Here is a 20,776-nt window from a genome sequence, read left to right as displayed (position 1 = left end):
CTACCAGTTTCCCTGAATCCCTTCATAAATGTTACCTTGCTCACACTCCAACAACACATGAAGTCCTGTGTGATAAGAGTGCACTATATAAAAAAATCCTGCAGCATGCAGTGCATAAGAAAAAAACTGCGACCATGTTTTTGGTGTAAAACAGCAACTTTGTGGTGTATTTTTGAATGGTTGTATTCTTTTTTTGTCTCGTTTGATAGAATGGATGATGTATTACAGAAACAGAGATGATTTTGATTGGTTTCAGAATGAAAAGTACCTTGAAACTGAGCTCAAAGTAGCGGATATGTTCGATTTTTGTCGATATTCAAGAGTAAACACATCACATCATGCGTCCAGTACATGTCCAATTGGCCAGACTAATATGTGGTCACGAATTAGCTGACGTTATTTATGAAATTACAATAATGCAGTAGTCTGAATAACAGTAAATCTTCTATTTTTTGCATGAATAAAAATTCAGTGGAAAGCAAGCGTAGCATAAGAGAAGCCTGAAGACATGACTAATGAACAGAGGAAATGTTACTTTAGTGCCAGGAATGTCTGCATTTTATGTTCTGGACACTATTTTGAAATTAGCATCTCAAAGTGCATGTGTGAAACTGGCCAAATTACCAATTTCTGATCACTTTATTGGGCAGTTGTAAATGGGCAATTTCTCATACTCGGTTGACAGACAGAAAGAATACTAGCAAAATAGCCGAGTTTGATCGACTGGAACAATGGAATTGGGCAACAATAGGGAGTACAGTGGGTGGAATCGCCAATGCGTAAATATTGCCAAGAGCATAATTCCTTAAGTTTTCCATCAAATTTTGTACTTTTGGTTTCATTACCTCCATTATCTACTTCTTTCAACAAACCAGAAATAAACAAGAACAAGAACTAGTAAGAAATTAGAAGAAAACCCAGAAGGGTGTGTATATGTATGCTTGTACATGTATGTGTAGTGTGACCTAAGTGTCAGTAGTAGCAGCAAGACATATCTGAAATCTTGCATGTTTACAAGACAGAAAAAAAGACACCAGCAATCCTACCATCATGTAAAACAATTACAGGCTTTCCTTTTACACTCACCTGGCAGGACGGTTGTACCTCCCTGGGTGGTTGCTGTCTACCAACCTACTACCCAGGATAATTTCAGTTATAGTTTGTAATTTTAATTAATTTTAACTCCTAACTAAATTCATCTGCTCTTCATGTGCCAAATGGAACAGGGAAATCAAGGAAAGGTTTTTTAATTAAATTACAAGCAGATGCTGTAATTGCACAGTTTATTGTTAATTTCTTAAACATTATGCACATCCCATACAACACACTAACATAAAATTAGCACGAAGGCTTGTATGGTTATTTTCGCACCCTTGACCGGTTCCTGGAGATCCCTGGCAGGTCAAATAATTCATCATCAGCAAAATTAGAACCAATCGCATTCCGTGTGGTTCTCTCTTCTAGCACAATAGTCACATCTTGATGCTGGGAGAACCACGCATCACGCAGTGGGTTCTCTGCTACATCATGAGCTACAAGATCTCTGCCTCCTATGATTCTTGGCAGTGATGTGATTTCATTTATATTCTGAAATATAAATTAAAAATAATAAAATTGAATACTGTATATAATTTAAAGTTAATAAAAATATGATTTTTGGACATCACATTTCACAAAGGTGAAAGAAAAAACTACTGCATATGCTAATATAGAGCCTCTCCTCACTTAGCGACGTACTTGTTTACTGACACCTAGGACTTACAACGGGCTTTCTGACCAGTATTCATACCTAACTAATGTATATTAGAGGTGATTTCCTCTATTCAGTTTATTTCAATATACAGTACACTATTGTATAAACATTTAAAAATATACCAGAAATGTTACAAATACTTCAAAGGTGACATTAAAATAATATCAAAGATGGTTGACACAAACTCACTACCATTATAGTATTCTCCTCACTTAGCGACGAATTCGTTTACCAACGTGGTCTTAGGAATGGAACTCAGTCGTTAAGTGAGGAGAAGCTGTATATGAGTATTCTCAATATAGTATATATCCCACTACCTGAAAAATACATTATTCTTGTACAACCAGATAGATTATATTCATATATATATCCAGCAGCTAACAGTACCAATATTGTTAACAAATGTTTTTCTGAGTTCTATTAAATCAAAATATGGCATATAGAAATTATGAACACAAGTTCTTCATCAAATAATGGAACACAGAGAAATTCTAATCCAAAGTTGTGACATACTCGTTTACTGACGCCTTGGACTTACACGTTCACCCACCAGTAAAATGGGTACCTAGGTGTTAGTCAACTGGTGTGGGTTGCATCCTGGGATAAAACTGACCTAATTTGCCTGAAATGCTCTGCATAACAAGCGGCTTTCTATATAGTAGTATGTCATTGATGTCAGCTAGGCCAGTATACCATGTACAGGAACTTGTAGTAAATAAAGATACAGTTGACCCCCAAGTTTCGTGAATTTCGACTTTCGGCAACTTTTTTCGTCAAAATAAAGCCTTGCAATTCATCCATCATATGGGGCACGTTCATGCGGCCAGGAGCAGCCAGGTGTACACAAAGGCTCCCCACACAACATTCAGAGAGTCAGTGTGGCATGATTTGTGGGCAAGTGACAATCACCTCACGGGTTCATACGATACAGTCCATAATAATCCATTGATTTTTGTGCTTGCAACTGCTAAATAAGCCACCATGGGCCCAAAGAAAGCTCCTAGTGCCAGCCCTTTGGTAAAGAGAAAAAGAAACATGATAGAATTCAAGAAAAAACTCGTAGCAAAGTACCAAAGTGGAGGAGGAAGAGAGAGGTGAGAATGTGCCTTCTTCAGTGATATGTACAATACTAAAGCAGCTGGTATCAATAAAGGCTATAGTGCCAGCCAGCGATAAAGTGTAGCAAGTATAAGTTAAGCGATTAAGCTATAGAAAAACGACACAAAAGTAACTCTCCAATGTTGTTGGAGGTCTATAGGGCCACTGAACTTACACTGCCCTGCTGTCTTCCACCACCCTAAACCTCTGCCAGCATCTCCTCCATCAAACTAACTAATTAACCCTTAAATGGTCCAAACATATACAGTGGACCCCCGCATAATGATTACCTCCGAATGCGACCAATTATGTAAGTGTATTTATTTAAATGCATTTGTACGTGTATGTTTGGGGCTCTGAAATGGACTAATCTACTTCACAATATTCCTTATGGGAACAAATTCGGTCAGTACTGGCACCTGAACATACTTCTGGAGTGAAAAAATATCGTTAACCGGGGGTCCACTGTATATACGTTTTTTCAACATCTGAAAGTATGTAAAAAAATGTAGATCTTCTTTTTTGTTTTACATTTGAAAATGTGTAAAAAACTTTCATCTACATTTTTTTTTGTTATATTTGAAAATATGTAAAAAAAAGTAGATCTACTTTTGTAGCACTACGAATTTGAATGTCGATCTCTTTGGACCGTTTAAGGGTTAAACTAACATCTCCTCCAAGGTAAGTGTAAATATTTCTTATTTATAGTGTAAATATTTCTTATTTATAAATTAAAGTGTAAATATTTCTTATTTATAAATTAAAGTGTAAATATTTCTTATTTATAAATTAAAGTGTAAATATTTCTTATTTATAAATTAAAGTGTAAATATTTCTTATTTATAAATAAAAGTGTAAATATTTCTTATTTATAAATTAAAGTGTAAATATTTCTTATTTATAAATTAAAGTGTAAATATTTCTTATTTATAAATTACGTACATTGTTTCAGTGTGAATAGTGGTGGTGGCTTCTGCTGCTGCCTCCACTACCACTAATATGTACAGCTTCTCTCAGTGGTCCTTATAAACCCAACACCACCACCACCACTTACTCCTCACATACATTATGACATATTTTATTCATTCTAGAGTACATATCACATTTTTATGTTATTAATATTGTTTATTATGTCATATTAGATGAATTGTGATAGAGAAGTAAGCCGTAGAGGTGATATTAGCGTTATATTGAAGCATAATAAACTCGCCTCCCTCTCCCCTCCTACTTGTCTTCCATACACCAACAAGAGTCTTCAGTAAAGGTAAGTGTGATGTTAAATGTTCATTTATCCATTTTATTAGTGGTTTATATTTATCTGTCATTGTTTTCTGTATGTAAATCTATATTTAATCTTTAAAAAAATTATTTTTTGTTAATACAGGTCTCCCGCAACATTCGTGGGCTTCAAACATTCACGAATTCCCAGCTGCCTAATCATATTTAAAATATGTCATTACATATGTTAGGAATTGTGGTGGTGGCAGAGTATGTTTGGAGATAGGACAAGATAGTCCTTCAATATGACACTAATATCAACTCTAGGTAATACATATTTTAAGAAAAAGAGGATAAATAAGTATACAAGATATGATGTAGGGCAAAATGACAGTAGTTTGTTGGATTATGTATTGGTAGATAAAAGACTGTTGAGTAGACTTCAGGATGTACATGTTTATAGAGGGGCCACAGATATATCAGATCACTTTCTAGTTGTAGCTACACTGAGAGTAAAAGGTAGATGGGATACAAGGAGAATAGAAGCATCAGGGAAGAGAGAGGTGAAGGTTTATAAACTAAAAGAGGAGGCAGTTAGGATAAGATATAAACAGCTATTGGAGGATAGATGGGCTAATGAGAGCATAGGCAATGGGGTCGAAGAGGTATGGGGTAGGTTTAAAAATGCAGTGTTAGAGTGTTCAGCAGAAGTTTGTGGTTACAGGAAAGTGGGTGCGGGAGGGAAGAGGAGCGACTGGTGGAATGATGTAAAGAGAGTAGTAAGGGAGAAAAAGTTAGCATATGAGAAGATTTTACAAAGTAGAAGTGATGCAAGGAGGGAAGAGTATATGGAGAAAAAGAGAGAGGTTAAGAGAGTGGTGAAGCAATGTAAAAAGAGAGCAAATGAGAGAGTGGGTGAGATGTTATCAACAAATTTTGTTGAAAATAAGAAAAAGTTTTGGAGTGAGATTAACAAGTTAAGGAAGCCTAGAGAACAAATGGATTTATCAGTTAAAAATAGGAGAGGAGAGTTATTAAATGGAGAGTTAGAGGTATTGGGAAGATGGAGGGAATATTTTGAGGAATTGTTAAATGTTGATGAAGACAGGGAAGCTGTGATTTCGTGTATAGGTCAAGGAGGAATAACATCTTGTAGGAGTGAGGAAGAGCCAGTTGTGAGTGTGGGGGAAGTTCGTGAGGCAGTAGGTAAAATGAAAGGGGGTAAGGCAGCCGGGATTGATGGGATAAAGATAGAAATGTTAAAATCAGGTGGGGATATAGTTTTGGAGTGGTTGGTGCAATTATTTAATAAATGTATGGAAGAGGGTAAGGTACCTAGGGATTGGCAGAGAGCATGCATAGTTCCTTTGTATAAAGGCAAAGGGGACAAAAGAGAGTGCAAAAATTATAGGGGGATAAGTCTGTTGAGTATACCTGGTAAAGTGTATGGTAGAGTTATTATTGAAAGAATTAAGAGTAAGACGGAGAATAGGATAGCAGATGAACAAGGAGGCTTTAGGAAAGGTACGGGGTGTGTGGACAAGGTGTTTACAGTGAAATATATAAGTGAACAGTATTTAGATAAGGCTAAAGAGGTCTTTGTGGCATTTATGGATTTGGAAAAGGAGTATGACAGGGTGGATAGGGGGGCAATGTGGCAGATGTTGCAGGTGTATGGTGTAGGAGGTAGGTTACTGAAAGCAGTGAAGAGTTTTTACGAGGATAGTGAGGCTCAAGTTAGAGTATGTAGGAAAGAGGGAAATTATTTCCCAGTAAAAGTAGGCCTTAGACAAGGATGTGTGATGTCACCGTGGTTGTTTAATATATTTATAGATGGGGTTGTAAGAGAAGTAAATGCGAGGGTCTTGGCAAGAGGCATGGAGTTAAAAGATAAAGAATCACATACAAAGTGGGAGTTGTCACAGTTGCTCTTTGCTGATGACACTGTGCTCTTGGGAGATTCTGAAGAGAAGTTGTAGAGATTGGTGGATGAATTTGGTAGGGTGTGCAAAAGAAGAAAATTAAAAGTGAATACGGGAAAGAGTAAGGTTATGAGGATAACAAAAAGATTAGGTGATGAAAGATTGGATATCAGATTGGAGAGAGAGTATGGAGGAGGTGAATGTATTCAGATATTTGGGAGTGGACGTGTCAGCGGATGGGTCTATGAGAGATGAGGTGAATCATAGAATTGATGAGGGGAAAAGGGTGAGTGGTGCACTTAGGAGTCTGTGGAGACAAAGAGCTTTGTCCTTGGAGGCAAAGAGGGGAATGTATGAGAGTATAGTTTTACCAACGCTCTTATATGGGTGTGAAGCATGGGTGATGAATGTTGCAGCGAGAAGGCTGGAGGCAATGGAGATGTCATGTCTGAGGGCAATGTGTGGTGTGAATATAATGCAGAGAATTCGTAGCTTGGAAGTTAGGAGGAGGTGCGGGATTACCAAAACTGTTGTCCAGAGGGTTGAGGAAGGGTTGTTGAGGTTGTTCGGACATGTAGAGAGAATGGAGCGAAACAGAGTGACTTCAAGAGTGTATCAGTCTGTAGTGGAAGGAAGGCGGGGTAGGGGTCGGCCTAGGAAAGGTTGGAGGGAGGGGGTAAAGGAGGTTTTGTGTGCGAGGGGCTTGGACTTCCAGCAGGCATGCATGAGCGTGTTTGATAGGAGTGAATGGAGACAAATGGCTTTTAATACTTGACGTGCTGTTGGAGTGTGAGCAAAGTAACATTTATGAAGGGGTTCAGGGAAACCGGCAGGCCGGACTTGAGTCCTGGAGATGGGAAGTACAGTGCCTGCACTCTGAAGGAGGGGTGTTAATGTTGCAGTTTAAAAACTGTAGTGTAAAGCACCCTTCTGGCAAGACAGTGATGGAGTGAATGATGGTGAGAGTTTTTCTTTTTCAGGCCACCCTGCCTTGGTGGGAAACGGTCAGTGTGATAATAAATAAAAAAAGTCAACTCTACGGCTTATTTATCTATCACAATTTGTCTAATATGACAAACAATATTAATAACATAGAAACATGACATATACTCTAGAATGAATAAAATACGTCATTAAGTATGTCACGAGTGTTGCTGTGTTGTTGTTGTTGGGTGCATAAGGGCCACTGAGAGCATAAGCCTTACATAGTGGTGGTGAAGGCAGCAGCAGAGACGGCGGTGTTGTCAGTCGCCCTATATAACTCCAACAACACTGGAGGAGTTAGGTTTGTGCTGCCCTTTTTCTATCGATTAATCGCCTAATTTACTTGCTACGCTGTTAATGATACACTTTATCGCTGGCTGGTGCTATAGCCTTTATCGACTCATGCTGCTTTAATATCATAGAATCACTGACAAAGGCACATTCTCCCCTCTCTCCTCCTCCTCCACATTGGTACTCTGCTATGAGTTCTTTCTTGAATTCTATACTCTTTCTCACCTTCTTTACCAAAAGGCTGGCAGTAGTACAATATTTCACGATGTTTTCATGTGTTTTATGATTGTTCATGGTTCAACAGGTTAAGGAAGCAGTATTGTTAGGCTAAGTAAATGCTATTATTATATTTCCCTACAATATATTCATGCCTGCACTTTAAAGGAGGAGTTTGAGATATTGGCAGTTTGGAGGGATGTGTAATATATCTTTATATATGCTTCTAAACTGTTGTATCTCGGTGCCTCTGCAAAAACAGTGATTATGTGTGAGTGAGGTGAAAGTGTTGAATGATGATGAAAGTATTGTCGTTTTGGCGATTTTCTTTCTTTTTGGGTCACCCTGCCTAGGTGGGAGACGGCAGACTTGTTGATAAAAAAAAAAAAAAATTGTGCACCAAACATTCGCGAGGTTCTTGATCCCCTAACCCTCGCGAATGTGGAGGGAGACTAGTACTTTTGGGTGTCTGAAACAGATTAATTGGATTTACATTATTTCTTATGGGGAAAATGGTTTCGCCATTCGGCAGACTCTCTGGAACGGATTAATCACGAAACTCGGGGGTCCATTGTATTATTATTATTATTCTTAACCCATAGCCAAGAAGAGTGCATCCCGCAGGTATCACTCCAAATTTTTTCCCCTCCCACAAACTGAACCATGTTAACTTTATGAAGTGTTATACAAAAATATGCCGCAATTCTTCAATAGTGCTATAACCAAAATGTGTTAAACGACAGTCTACTGTATATTATTATGTTGTCATTTGGGGTCTGGAATGGGTTAATGCTGTTTATTCTTTATAGGAAAAATTGCTTTGGTTGTCATCGATTTTGTCTGTCGAATCAACATCCAGAATTAATTAAATTTGAAACCCGAAGTTCCAATGTATTATTGTACAGGTTTAAATAAGCAATGTTTTCACTTAAAATGTCTTATAACTGGTAATTTTTTGGGGGTCTGGAAGGAATTAATCCAATTTACATTATTTCTTAGGGAAAAAACTGATTCAACATTTCTATAACTATTCGAACAGACTTCTGGAACGGATTAAGTTCGAATATCAAGGTACCACTGTACTCTATGCTACAATGACTTTGTGGGTTTAGTGTTTATTTTTTATTATAATAATATGTTACAATGAGAAGCACTATGATTGTAACCCCACTGTTCACAAACTTAATGGTAGGATGAGAAGCACCATGGGAAAAGAGGAAGGTGGCAACAACAAGTAAGAGGGAGGTGAAAGTGTATAAACTAAGGGAGGAGGAAGTTCGGGTGAGATATAAGCGACTATTGGCAGAAAGGTGGGCTAGTGCAAAGATGAGTAGTGGGGGGTTGAAGAGGGTTGGAATAGTTTTAAAAATGCAGTATTAGAATGTGGGGCAGAAGTTTGTGGTTATAGGAGGGTGGGGGCAGGAGGAAAGAGGAATGATTGGTGGAATGATGAAGTAAAGGGTGTGATAAAAGAGAAAAAGGTAGCTTATGAGAGGTTTTTTACAAAGCAGAAGTGTTATAAGAAGAGCAGAGTATATGGAGAGTAAAAGAAGGATAAAGAGAGTGGTGAGAGAGTGCAAAAAGATAGCAGATGATAGAGTGGGAGAGGCACTGTCAAGAAATTTTAATGAAAATAAGAAAAAATTTGGGAGCGAGTTAAACAAGTTAAGAAAGCCTAGGGAAAGTATGGATTTGTCAGTTAAAAACAGAGTAGGGGAGTTAGTAGATGGGGAGAGGGAGGTATTAGGTAGATGGCGAGAATATTTTGAGGAACTTTTAAATGTTGAGGAAGAAAGGGAAGCGGTAATTTCATGCACTGGTCAGGGAGGTATACCATCTTTTAGGAGTGAAGAAGAGCAGAATGTAAGTGTGGGGGAGGTACGTGAGGCATTACGTAGAATGAAAGGGGGTAAAGCAGCTGGAACTGATGGGATCATGACAGAAATGTTAAAAGCAGGGGGGGATATAGTGTTGGAGTGGTTGGTACTCTTGTTTAATAAATGTATGAAAGAGGGGAAGGTACCTAGGGATTGGCAGAGAGCATGTATAGTCCCTTTATATAAAGGGAAAGGGAACAAAAGAGATTGTAAAAATTATATGTGTATGCTTCTAAACTGTTGTATTCTGAGCACCTCTGCAAAAACAGTGATAATGTGTGAGTGTGGTGAAAGTGTTGAATGATGATGAAAGTATTTTCTTTTTGGGGATTTTCTTTCTTTTTTGGGTCACCCTGCCTCGGTGGGAGACGGCCAACTTGTTGAAAAAAAAAAAAAAAAAGTTTACTGAGTATACCAGGAAAAGTATACGGTAGGGCTATAATTGAAAGAATTAGAGGCAAGACAGAATATAGGATGGCGGATGAGCAAGGAGGTTTCAGAGTGGGTAGGGGATGTGTAGATCAAGTGTTTACATTGAAGCATATATGTGAACAGTATTTAGATAAAGGTGGGGAAGTTTTTATTGCATTTATGGATTTAGAAAAGGCATATGATAGAGTGGATAGAGGAGCAATGTGGCAGATGTTGCAAGTATATGGAATAGGTGGTAAGTTACTAAATGCTGTAAAGAGTTTTTATGAGGATAGTGAGGCTCAGGTTAGGGTGTGTAGAAGAGAGGGAGACTACTTCCCGGTAAAAGTAGGTCTTAGACAGGGATGTGTAATGTCACCATGGTTGTTTAATATATTTATAGATGGGGTTGTAAAAGAAGTAAATGCTTGGGTGTTCGGGAGAGGGGTGGGATTAAATTATGGGGAATCAAATTCAAAATGGGATTTGACACAGTTACTTTTTGCTGATGATACTGTGCTTATGGGAGATTCTAAAGAAAAATTGCAAAGGTTAGTGGATGAGTTTGGGAATGTGTGTAAAGGTAGAAAGTTGAAAGTGAACATAGAAAAGAGTAAGGTGATGAGGGTATCAAATGATTTAGATAAAGAAAAATTGCATATCAAATTTGGGAGGAGAAGGTGTTAATGTTGCAGTTTAAAAACTGTAGTGTAAAGTACCCTTCTGGCAAGACAGTGATGGAGTGAATGATGGTGAAAGTTTTTCTTTTTCGGGCCACCCTGCCTTGGTGGGAATCGGCCAGTGTGATAATAAAAAATAATAATAATAAGTATGGAAGAAGTGAATGTTTTCAGATACTTGGGAGTTGACGTGTCGGCGGATGGATTTATGAAGGATGAGGTTAATCATAGAATTGATGAAGGAAAAAAGGTGAGTGGTGCGTTGAGGTATATGTGGAGTCAAAAAACGTTATCTATGGAGGCAAAGAAGGGAATGTATGAAAGTATAGTAGTACCAACACTCTTATATGGATGTGAAGCTTGGGCAGTAAATGCAGCAGCGAGGAGACAGTTGGAGGCAGTGGAGATGTCCTGTCTAAGGGCAATGTGTGGTGTAAATATTATGCAGAAAATTCGGAGTGTGGAAATTAGGAAAAGGTGTGGAGTTAATAAAAGTATTAGTCAATGGGCAGAAGAGGGGTTGTTGAGGTGGTTTGGTCATTTAGAGAGAATGGATCAAAGTAGAATGACATGGAAAGCATATAAATCTATAGGGGAAGGAAGGCAGGGTAGGGGTCGTCCTCAAAAGGGTTGGAGAGAGGGGTAAAGGAGGTTTTGTGGGTGAGGGGCTTGGACTTCCAGCAAGCGTGCGTGAGCGTGTTAGATAGGAGTGAATGGAGACGAATGGTACTTGGGACCTGACGATCTGTTGGAGTGTAAGCAGGGTAATATTTAGTGAAGGGATTCAGGGAAACTGGTTATTTTCATATAGTCGGACTTGAGTCCTGGAAATGGGAAGTACAATGCCTGCACTTTAAAGGAGAGGTTTGGGATATTGGCAGTTTGGAGGGATATGTTGTGTATCTTTATACGTATATGCTTCTAAGCTATTGTATTCTGAGCACCTCTGCAAAAGCAGTGATAATGTGTGAGTGTGGTGAAAGTGTTGAATGATGATGAAAGTATTTTCTTTTTGGGGATTTTCTTTCTTTTTTTGGGTCACCCTGCCTCGGTGGGAAACGGCCGACTTGTTGAAAAAAAATAAATAAATAAATAAAATAAAATACTGACAAAAGACAAATGGCAACAATTTGAAAAAATTACCTTTCTAAATCTCTTGTAATTTTGAAGTCCACCAAAGTTCTGATTGAGTGAGGTTTCTGCAGAAATTCTATTATTTCGCCTCACAAGAGAAGCTACTTCCACAACCACCAGAGATTTCTCCATGGCACCACTGAGCTCTGCAACATCTCCATGTTTGATCACCCCTGGCAGAGGCATACCAGTTTGGGCTGCTGCCTCTAGTTCGCTTGGACTTCGCTTAATGGAGATACTTTTCTGCAATGGTGAGTACAAAACTAAGACAATCCTCATGGATTGATTAACTCCCTGATGGAATATAAGGTCATATTTAAAATAATCTGTTCTATAAGACTTCCTACTTACTTGTATTTGATTCTGGAGATAATCACTCCCTAAAGTCTTGTCTTAGATTAGACCTTCTGGTTGATGACCTGACCAATCAGGCTGTCACAGATCCTAGCATGCAGCTCAACATGGGCACAACAGAATAGGTGCTCCAGAAAAGTTTGGAGCATCTTGATAAATTTCCTCTTGAAGATAGGAGACAATTGGTAATTACCCATATACTCTTAATGCATACCCAGCTATCTTATGTACTTACTGCACCTGTTTTTCATTAGGTATATTTTGCAACAAATATTATGCCTCCCACTCTTGTAAGGAAATATTTGTGTGAGGATTTGAAACCTGTCCCTCCAGTATTTCCAGGTGTAATTTTTCACCTGCACTACATAAAAATGTCTATGAGCAAAAGAAAAACTCCCACTTACATAAAATTTTCCTACATCAGATGAAAGATGCCCATATTCTTTTACCATAATTATGGTCAAGAAAATGTACCTGGTCACCCTACTAACAAGTCTGCCCCATCCCTCTCCCAGTAGGATGGAAGTGGCCTGCCACCCACCAATCTGCCAGTAATCTTTGCTGGTAATTTCTCTTCCTTGCATTTACTTATCAAACACTGTTGTAGTTATGACACATAATATAGTAACAGCTGCTAATGAAGATGTGAAACAGTAAAAATCAGAAAGCCATCAAGTGCTGGAAGCAATACTCATGCCTCTGACTTCCTAATAGCAAAAATATGAGATCAGGCATTATCACTTTAACATCGCTAAGCCACTCCAGTGCATTTTTTGTGAATTTATTGATAATCAAATACTAGTATACATTTGAACTGTCAAACTAATTTATTATGACTGAGGGATGGAAGGAAGGGAGATGGATGCTCATGTTTGAACATGCTACTAATTGCTAACCAGTGGCGGTGCCAATGGAAAGATGGGGATAGGGGGAGGGGTTGCAATTAGAAGACTTCAGCCATCCATAATTTCCATCAGACACTCAAATAAAAAAAAAATATGTATATAGACATCAAGACAAATCCCCCTAGTTACCAACCAGTCTGCCATTCCCTAAGCCATTTCTATACACTGTCACTGTTGTTGACTGATCCCAGCATACATGTGAAACCAAAAAATGCAGGAAAAAAGAAGATGAAAACAACAAAATAAACTTTTTGAATGTTTCAAGGCATTTCCTTCCAAGGATACCTAATTGTTTACCTTTGATATAAAGTCTCCTTCATTTGAAACAATCACTATCTTCTGTTTCTGCTCTACACTGCCCCTACAGGGATTATTAATCGGAGCTTGGGTTGCCTTCGCTGGCTCTGACCGATTGCCCTCTTGAGGTGCTCGTGTATCTTCGGCTTTCTGATCAAGTTGTCTCCTCCTGCGCTCTGATCGAGATGATGTAGGCAAGGCAAAGAGCTCATCATCTGGAATATGCTCTCTGACATTCACAGTTGTTGAATTTGCTGCAGCAGCACTCTGAAATGTATAAAAATCATTCTGTTTTTCTAATAAATTCTTCAAGTTACTTAACAATACCTCCACCTCCTAGTCATATATCTATTTCATCTGGCAATATCCATTATGGTTCATGTAGAAGTGTCCCAAATACTACAGTACACAAACATTTCTGAGCATTAGCTATATAAACCATCATTTATTTATATAATTATATTTGGAGGTCCCAAGTTTTTACTCCTGTTAATTTTGTTCAAACACAACTGCTCTCTTACTTTTATGATGTCACTTATTCTGTTCCCTGATGTTTTCATTTATTTAAACAACTGTTACTTTGCCATTTTACTTGTTCTTCACTTCCTCACATCTTTAATTATTATAGCCTCTCCTCACTTAGCAACTTACTCGTTTACTGATGCTTTGGACTTATGACGGGCTCTCTGACCAGTATGTATACCTAAATGTGTACTAGAGTTGATTTCCTCTATTCTGTTTATTACAATATACAGTACACTACTGTATAAACATTGAAAAATATACTAAAAATGTTATAAGTGGTGTAAAGGTAGCATTAAAATAATATCAATGATGGCTGACACAAACCCACTACCATTATAATATGCTCCTCACTTAGCAATGAATTCGTCTACCAACGTGGTCTTAGGAATGGAACTCCGTCATTAAGTGAGGAGAGGCTGTATTATGAAAGTATTTATAAGTTTTCTCCATGGGGTAGTGGAACAGGATTCTTCCTCCATAAGCCAAGCATGTCATAAGAGGCGACTAAAATGCCGAGAACAAGGGGCTAGTAACCCTTTCTCCTGTATATATTACTAAATTTAAAAAGAAACTTTAGTTTTTTTTTTTTTGGGGGGGGGGGGAGACCCTGCCTCAGTGGGATATGGCCAGTTTGTTGAGAAATGATGATTTACAAGTTTCTCCATTCCTGATGAATCAATCCTTGATTCATCAATATTAACATACTGTAATATTAAAAAATCACTACAACATGTCAAACTGGAAGGTTTTTATATCAAAGTTCTGAAATATAAAACTGGCACAAGGCTATTAATTTTCTATTTTACCATGAACAATTAACTTTTTTCTTTGCAGAAAACATGATAGAACACAGTCATTTATACAAGATTAGGGTAAAAACCTGTTTACTGCATTTGTGGCTTAACATATTTATAAATGAGGTTGTAAAAGAAGTGAATGCCAGGGGGTTAGGAAGAGGTGTGAGATTAAAAGATGTAGGATCTGATACAAAGTGGGAGTTATAAGAGCTGCTCTTTGCTGATGACATAGTTCTTTTTAGGGGGATTCTGAAGACCTGCTGCAAAAGTTGAGGGATGAATCTGGGTAGGTATGTAAAAGAAAGAAACTGAAAGTGAATACAGAAAAAAAGTAAGGTGATGAGGATAACAAAAAAGTCTAGGCAATGATAAACTGAATATCACATTAGAGGGAGAGAGTATGGAGGAAGTCGATGTATTTTGATATTTGTGAGCAGATATGTCATCAGATGGGTATATGAAAGATGAGATACACCACAGAACAGATGAGAGGATGGATGGTGTGTTGAGGCATCTTTGGTAAGTTTATCTATAGACAAAAATGGCAATGTACCAGAGTATAGTGGTACCAACGTTTTTATATGGGTGTGAGGCATGGGTTTTGTACTCTGCAGCAAGGAGGAAGCTAGAGGCAGTGAAGATCTCATGTGCTTGAGAGTGATGTGCAGTGTGAATGTAATGTAGAGAATTCAGACTGACGAAATTAACAGGCATTGTTGGGTCACCAAGAGAGCTGAGGAGGGGTTGTTGAGATGGTTTAGTAAGATTTAGAATGGAGAAAGATGGTAACAAAAAGAAAACCACTAAACTAAGACAAAAGTTGAGAGCAGACTGTGAGGACATAGGCAAAGATCAAATTGGTTAAAAAGAGCAAACTCAGAAATATACAGGATATAACAGAGACAAAGTTCTTTCACAATGTTCTGCAAATATTAAAATGTAATGCCATTATTACCAAAACCAGAGAAATTATAAAAGGAGTGTTTTAAATTTTCACACACCTCTTCATTGATAACTATGGTTTACATGGAAAACTTGTATATATTTTTTCTTATCAAGTAAATGATTAAATGTCCTACCTGACTGCCTGCTCTTCTTCTCTGAACTCTTTCACTTGTTGTTGGCAAGTCAAAAAGATTGTCCTCCTCTGCCTGTTCCTGTTTTACACTGTGTACAAAAGTATTTGTTCTCTGGTTATTATTAATTAAGCTTCTCTCAGTTTTTGTAAGTCCATTGTTCTCATTCCCAATTTTCCTCTTTTTGCCTCCATGCCACAGAGAGTCATCATTTTTATTAAGCAAGTTCATTTGTTCCTCTGCTCTTCTCTTTTCAGGGTGACAATCTGTGACATCTAATAAACTTTCATCTGCTTCTGCAGTGAGAGGCTCATCTTTGACAGGAACAAATTGTTGGGTTGACATGTCATCGTGATACAGTGTGTCTGTTTTCAAGCTAGGAAGTGTGTAAGGTTCGAAGGGAATGGATCTCACACCTGTACAACCGATGGACTTGTCCAAACTCTCACCAGAGGTACTTGGCATGTCAGTTGGAGCTATCCTACTGGTCTTATTTGCCTCACTTGGATGTCCATCAGATGATGAAGTTGCAGGTGTTGTAGTCTTATTTTTCTGGGTGCTACAATGTTGAGGCTCAAACTTCAGGGCTGTCACTTGGGAGTTAGACTGGGAGTCATTACAGTCAATCTGCAAAGAAGAGTGGCTTTAGCTGAAAAATAACATAAGTTCAAATATACACAAGTTGATATTTCATAGGATGCTTATAATTGCCAGCAACAGAAAAAAACTTTAGCATATTACACTGATAATTGCACACCCAAATCACTCTTGCACTATGCAACAGGATGCTGCAGGAGTAATAAGGAAAAGAAATGGTTTAGAACATTAAATAAAGACTTGGAAAAGAAAAGCATGGAAAAAGAGCAGGAACTAGATAATAATGAGTATCTAGGCTTAAATACTCAAGTTATACCACAGGTATAACTTTGCCCCAGTGCCAGACTCGTGGAACTCTGTGTTCATCAAGAACTGCAAAACACCCCTTTCATGTGCCTTAAGTATTCTATGGAGAGGGAGCATGGACACAGGGGCCATCCCACAATCACTAAAAACAACAGACATAATCCTACTCCACAAAGGTGGCAGTAAAGAAACTGCAAAATATAAAGACCGATAGCACTAACGTCCCACATCATAAAAATCTTTAAAATGGTTCCAAGAAGCAAGATTGCCACCCACTTAGATACCCATCAGTTGCACAACCCAGGGCAGCATAGGTTTAGACCAGGTTACTCCTGCCTCTCACAACTATGGACCACTATGACATGGTCTTGGATGCTCTGGAGAACAAACAAAATGCAGATGTAGTACACGCAAATTCTGAAAAAGCCTTCAACAAGTGCGATCACGGTGTAATAGCACGCAAAATGCGTGATAAAAGAATAACAAAAAAAAGTGGGTAGATGGAGCTATAACTTCCTAACAAATAGAACACAGAGAGTAATAGCAAACAGAGTAAAGTCAGAGACAGCTACAGTGAAAAGCTCTGTTCCATAAGGTACAGTACTTGCTCCCATCCTGTTCCTCATCCTCATATCAGACATAGACAGCACCGTGTCCTCCTTTGCATATGACACCCAGATTTACAGGACAGTGTCATCCATTGAAGACACTGCAAATCTCTAAACAGACATCAAACAAATCTTTAAATGGACCACAGAAAACAATATGAAGTTCACTGAAGACAAATTTCAATTACTCCACTATGAAAAAACTTGAGGAAATTAAAACTCTCAGAGTATGAAACAAATTGCAACTATACAACAGAATAAAAAACTAATATGAAAGACCTGGGAGTGATAATGTCAGAGAATCTCGCTTTCAAAGATCACAACTAAGTATCTACCACATCTGCTAGGAAAATGATAGGATGGATAATGAGAACCTTCAAAACTAGAGATGCCAAGCCATGATATACCTTTGAAGAGTTTCGAGAGTTTCTGTACTCTCTGGCCAGGCTCGTCTGGTGCTTTCCTGATCAACCAGGCTGTTGCTGCTGGAGGCCCACTGCCCCACATATCCACCACAGCCTGGTTGATTTGACACCTGGTGAAGATACTTGGCCAGTTACCTCTTGAAGGCTTCTACACTTGTTCCAGCTGTGTTTCTGATATTTTCTGGTAAGATGTTGAATAGCCTGGGACCTCAGATGTTGATACAGTGTTCCCTTATTTTCCTCACCACACCCCTGCTCCTCATTGGGTTTATTTTACACTTCCTCCCATATCTCTCACTCCAGTATGTTGTTATGGCAGCATGCAGATTTGGGACCAGGCCCTCAAGTACTTTCCAGGTATATATTATCATGTATCTCTCTCTCCTCCACTCCAATGAGTACATGTTTAAGACTTGAAGGCATTCCCAGTAGTTTAGGTGCTTTAATGGCTCAATGTGAGCCATAAACGATCTTTGTATTTGTTCCAACTCCAATATTTCTCCTACTTTGCATGGGACTGTCAGCACTGAGCAATATTCTAAGTGAGGGAGCACTAGTGATTTGAACAGTGTCACCATCAGCATTATTTGATGATTTTCTTCAAATTGCTTGTTCTCTCTAGGCTGGAATATTGTTATACACTAACTGCCCCTTTCAAGGCAGGTGAAATTGCAGACCTTGAGAATATACAGAGAACTTTCACAGCACATATACTTGGAGTATACCTGGAGAGGGTTTCGGGGGGTCAATGCCCCCGCAGCCCAGTCTGTGACCAGACCTCATGGTGAAGCACCTAAATTACTGGGAACGGCACCTAAATTACTAGGTACGACTGAAGTCCCTTGATTTGTATTCCTGGAATGCAGGCGAGAAAGTCCTAGAGGGACTTGTCCCAAATCTGCACACGAAAATCACTCTCTATGAAAGCAAAAGACTTGGGAGGAGATGCAACATCTCCCCATGAGTATGCTAAGAGACAACACAATAAGTGAAAAGGGCCACAAGACTGTTCAACTGCCTCCCAGCATACATAAGGGGGATTACAAATAAGACCCTTGGCTGTCTTCAAGGAGGAGCTGGACAGGCACCTAAAGCCAGTACCTGTGGCTCATATGTTGGTTTGTGTGTGACCAGCAGTAACTGCCTGGTTGATCAAAACCTGATCCACCATGAGGCCTGGGCAGACTGAGCCATGGGGGTGTTGACCCTTGAAACCCCCTCCAGGCATATTCATCATATTCATGAACACTGGCTTCCAAGGTGAGGGACTAATTACCTCCATCTTGTATTTTTTTTTTTTAACAAGTCGGCCGTCTCCCACCAAGGCAGGGTGACCCAAAAAAGAAAGAAAATCCCCAAAAAGAAAATACTTTCATCATCATTCAACACTTTCACCTCACTCACACATAATCACTGTTTTTGCAGAGGTGCTCATCTTGTATTATCTTCTGTATATAGTTCTGTAAGGCTGAGCGACTGATTACCTGATCATCTGCTGTCTTCACATATCTTCTCTGCATTGAATTGATAAAAGTCAGAGGTTGGCAAAAACTTCTTCAAATAAAGATACCTAGTTGTTGTGCATGCTTCTAATTCCTTGCCTTAAAAAATCTGTCGACAACCATGAATTAGTGTCGGGCAGTGAGGTTCTGTGCTGCTGGTCACTAGACAAACATAATACATTACGAAACACTTCCTAAATATAAATTATTATTGTTATTATGATGATAGGAAGGAGGGGGGTTCTAAATCCATAGGGGGTCATGGAGTGCAATGTACACAAAAAGTTTGTTACTGATCATGTTTCAATCACTAAGGATTAAAAACATAATGTAAGTGAAAGGTCAAATGAATAGATATTCTTCTTTTTTCAAAAACAACCGGCTGTATCCCACCGAAGCACAGTGGCCCAAAAAGAAAAACAAAACTTTCTCGTTTTAACTTTAGTAAAGTATACAAGAGAAGGAGCTACTAGTCCCTTGCTCCTGGCATGTTAGTCACCTCTTGCAACATGCATGACTTACAGAGGAAGAATTCTGTTCCACTTCCCTATGGAGATAAGAAGAAATAAAAATGAACTAGAACTAGTAAGAAAATAGAAGAAAACCCAGAGGAGTGTGTATATATGTGCTTGTACATGTATGTGCAGTGTGACCCAAGTACATATAAGTAAGATGTTGTGATAGAAACACAGGCCTTACCTCTAGGCTTTATTGAACATAGAATCTTCATAGTACTTCTGCAACAACAAAATATAATGACTAGTACATCTAATAATGGCTTCTACAGGGATGGTGATGTCTTGCATATGTCAAGAGAAAAGTTATAACTACAGGCCACATATTTAAACTCACCATGTAATCTGCATCGCAGATAAATGGATAAAGTATAAGAGAATCACACACCATGTGTTGGTGCCCATGACCACACCAAACTGTTGTTGTTGTTGTTAAGGGCCCCTAGAGGTGGTGCAGTATTATCCTGCTGCTGCTCCTCACAGGACCAGTATCACTACAATCTCCCCCTTCTAAAATATCAGAGACAGTAATCTCCCAAACTGTTAGGTGGGCGACGTACACGTCCCGACCTTCGTAGCCCTTGAGCCTCTTCACCAGGTTCGGTATTTTCCAGCGGGGTTTGATTAACTGCTGGAGCAGAATCCTCTATTTCCATAGGGGTAGTCTCAAGGGGCTTTCCAGGAGAAAACGAAGCATCTTTCACATCTATTGGTGTATCTTGAGATTCCACACTAATAGGGATTTCAACTGGGGCTAAATGTCTTGTAGATACTGTAGTCTCTTCACCATTTTGGTAGCGAATGTGGGCGTAATGTGGATTAGCTTGCAGGAGCTCTACCTCTTCCACTAAAGGATCCGTCTTGTTCATCCTACGGTGACTCTTCAGGAGAACGGGTCCAGGATGACATAACCAAGTGGGCACGGAGGCTCCCGTAGAGGAACGACGTGAATAGTTGAGGAGTCTTTCATGAGGGGTTGCATTAGTAGCTGTGCACAGCAGTGATCTAATAGAGTGAAGAGCATCCGGTAGGACAGTTTGCCAGTGTTGAACAGGTAGATTGCGCGACTTTAATGTCATTGTAACTGCCTTCCATATAGTACCATTGAACCGCTCCACTTGACCATTGCCTTGAGGGTTGTAGCTTGTTGTTCTGCTGCAGGCAATACCTTTGCTAGCCAAAAACTCCTGAAGTTCGTTACTCATGAACGAGGATCCCCTGTCTGAATGGATATAAGCTGGCATACCAAAAATAGAGAACAACTGTGAAAGACAACTAATAACAG

At 38.9% G+C, this 20,776-nt stretch overlaps 1 protein-coding gene across 2 annotated transcripts in view; it reads right to left on the bottom strand.

Moving 5' to 3' along the window:
• Positions 1-1,264: 1,264 nt before the first annotated feature.
• Positions 1,265-20,776, bottom strand: part of LOC128692597 (nibrin) — a 73,441-nt gene continuing 53,929 nt past the window's right edge. The window contains exons 11-14 of one of the 2 annotated variants that reach the window (XM_053781783.1): positions 15,542-16,165; positions 13,141-13,407; positions 11,594-11,827; positions 1,265-1,587 (exon numbers count right to left, since the gene is read on the bottom strand). In XM_053781783.1, coding sequence (XP_053637758.1) covers positions 1,360-1,587; positions 11,594-11,827; positions 13,141-13,407; positions 15,542-16,165 — 1,353 coding nt within the window. In that variant the 3' untranslated portion in view covers positions 1,265-1,359. Of the gene's footprint in view, positions 1,588-11,593; positions 11,828-11,935; positions 12,103-13,140; positions 13,408-15,541; positions 16,166-20,776 lie in introns of those variants that run through there. The other variant, XM_053781784.1, reaches the window with a different exon arrangement.

This window comes from Cherax quadricarinatus, chromosome 30, assembly GCF_038502225.1.
Source record: "Cherax quadricarinatus isolate ZL_2023a chromosome 30, ASM3850222v1, whole genome shotgun sequence".
Taxonomy (NCBI): domain Eukaryota; kingdom Metazoa; phylum Arthropoda; class Malacostraca; order Decapoda; family Parastacidae; genus Cherax; species Cherax quadricarinatus.
This window is presented reverse-complemented; position numbering and strand designations above follow the sequence as displayed.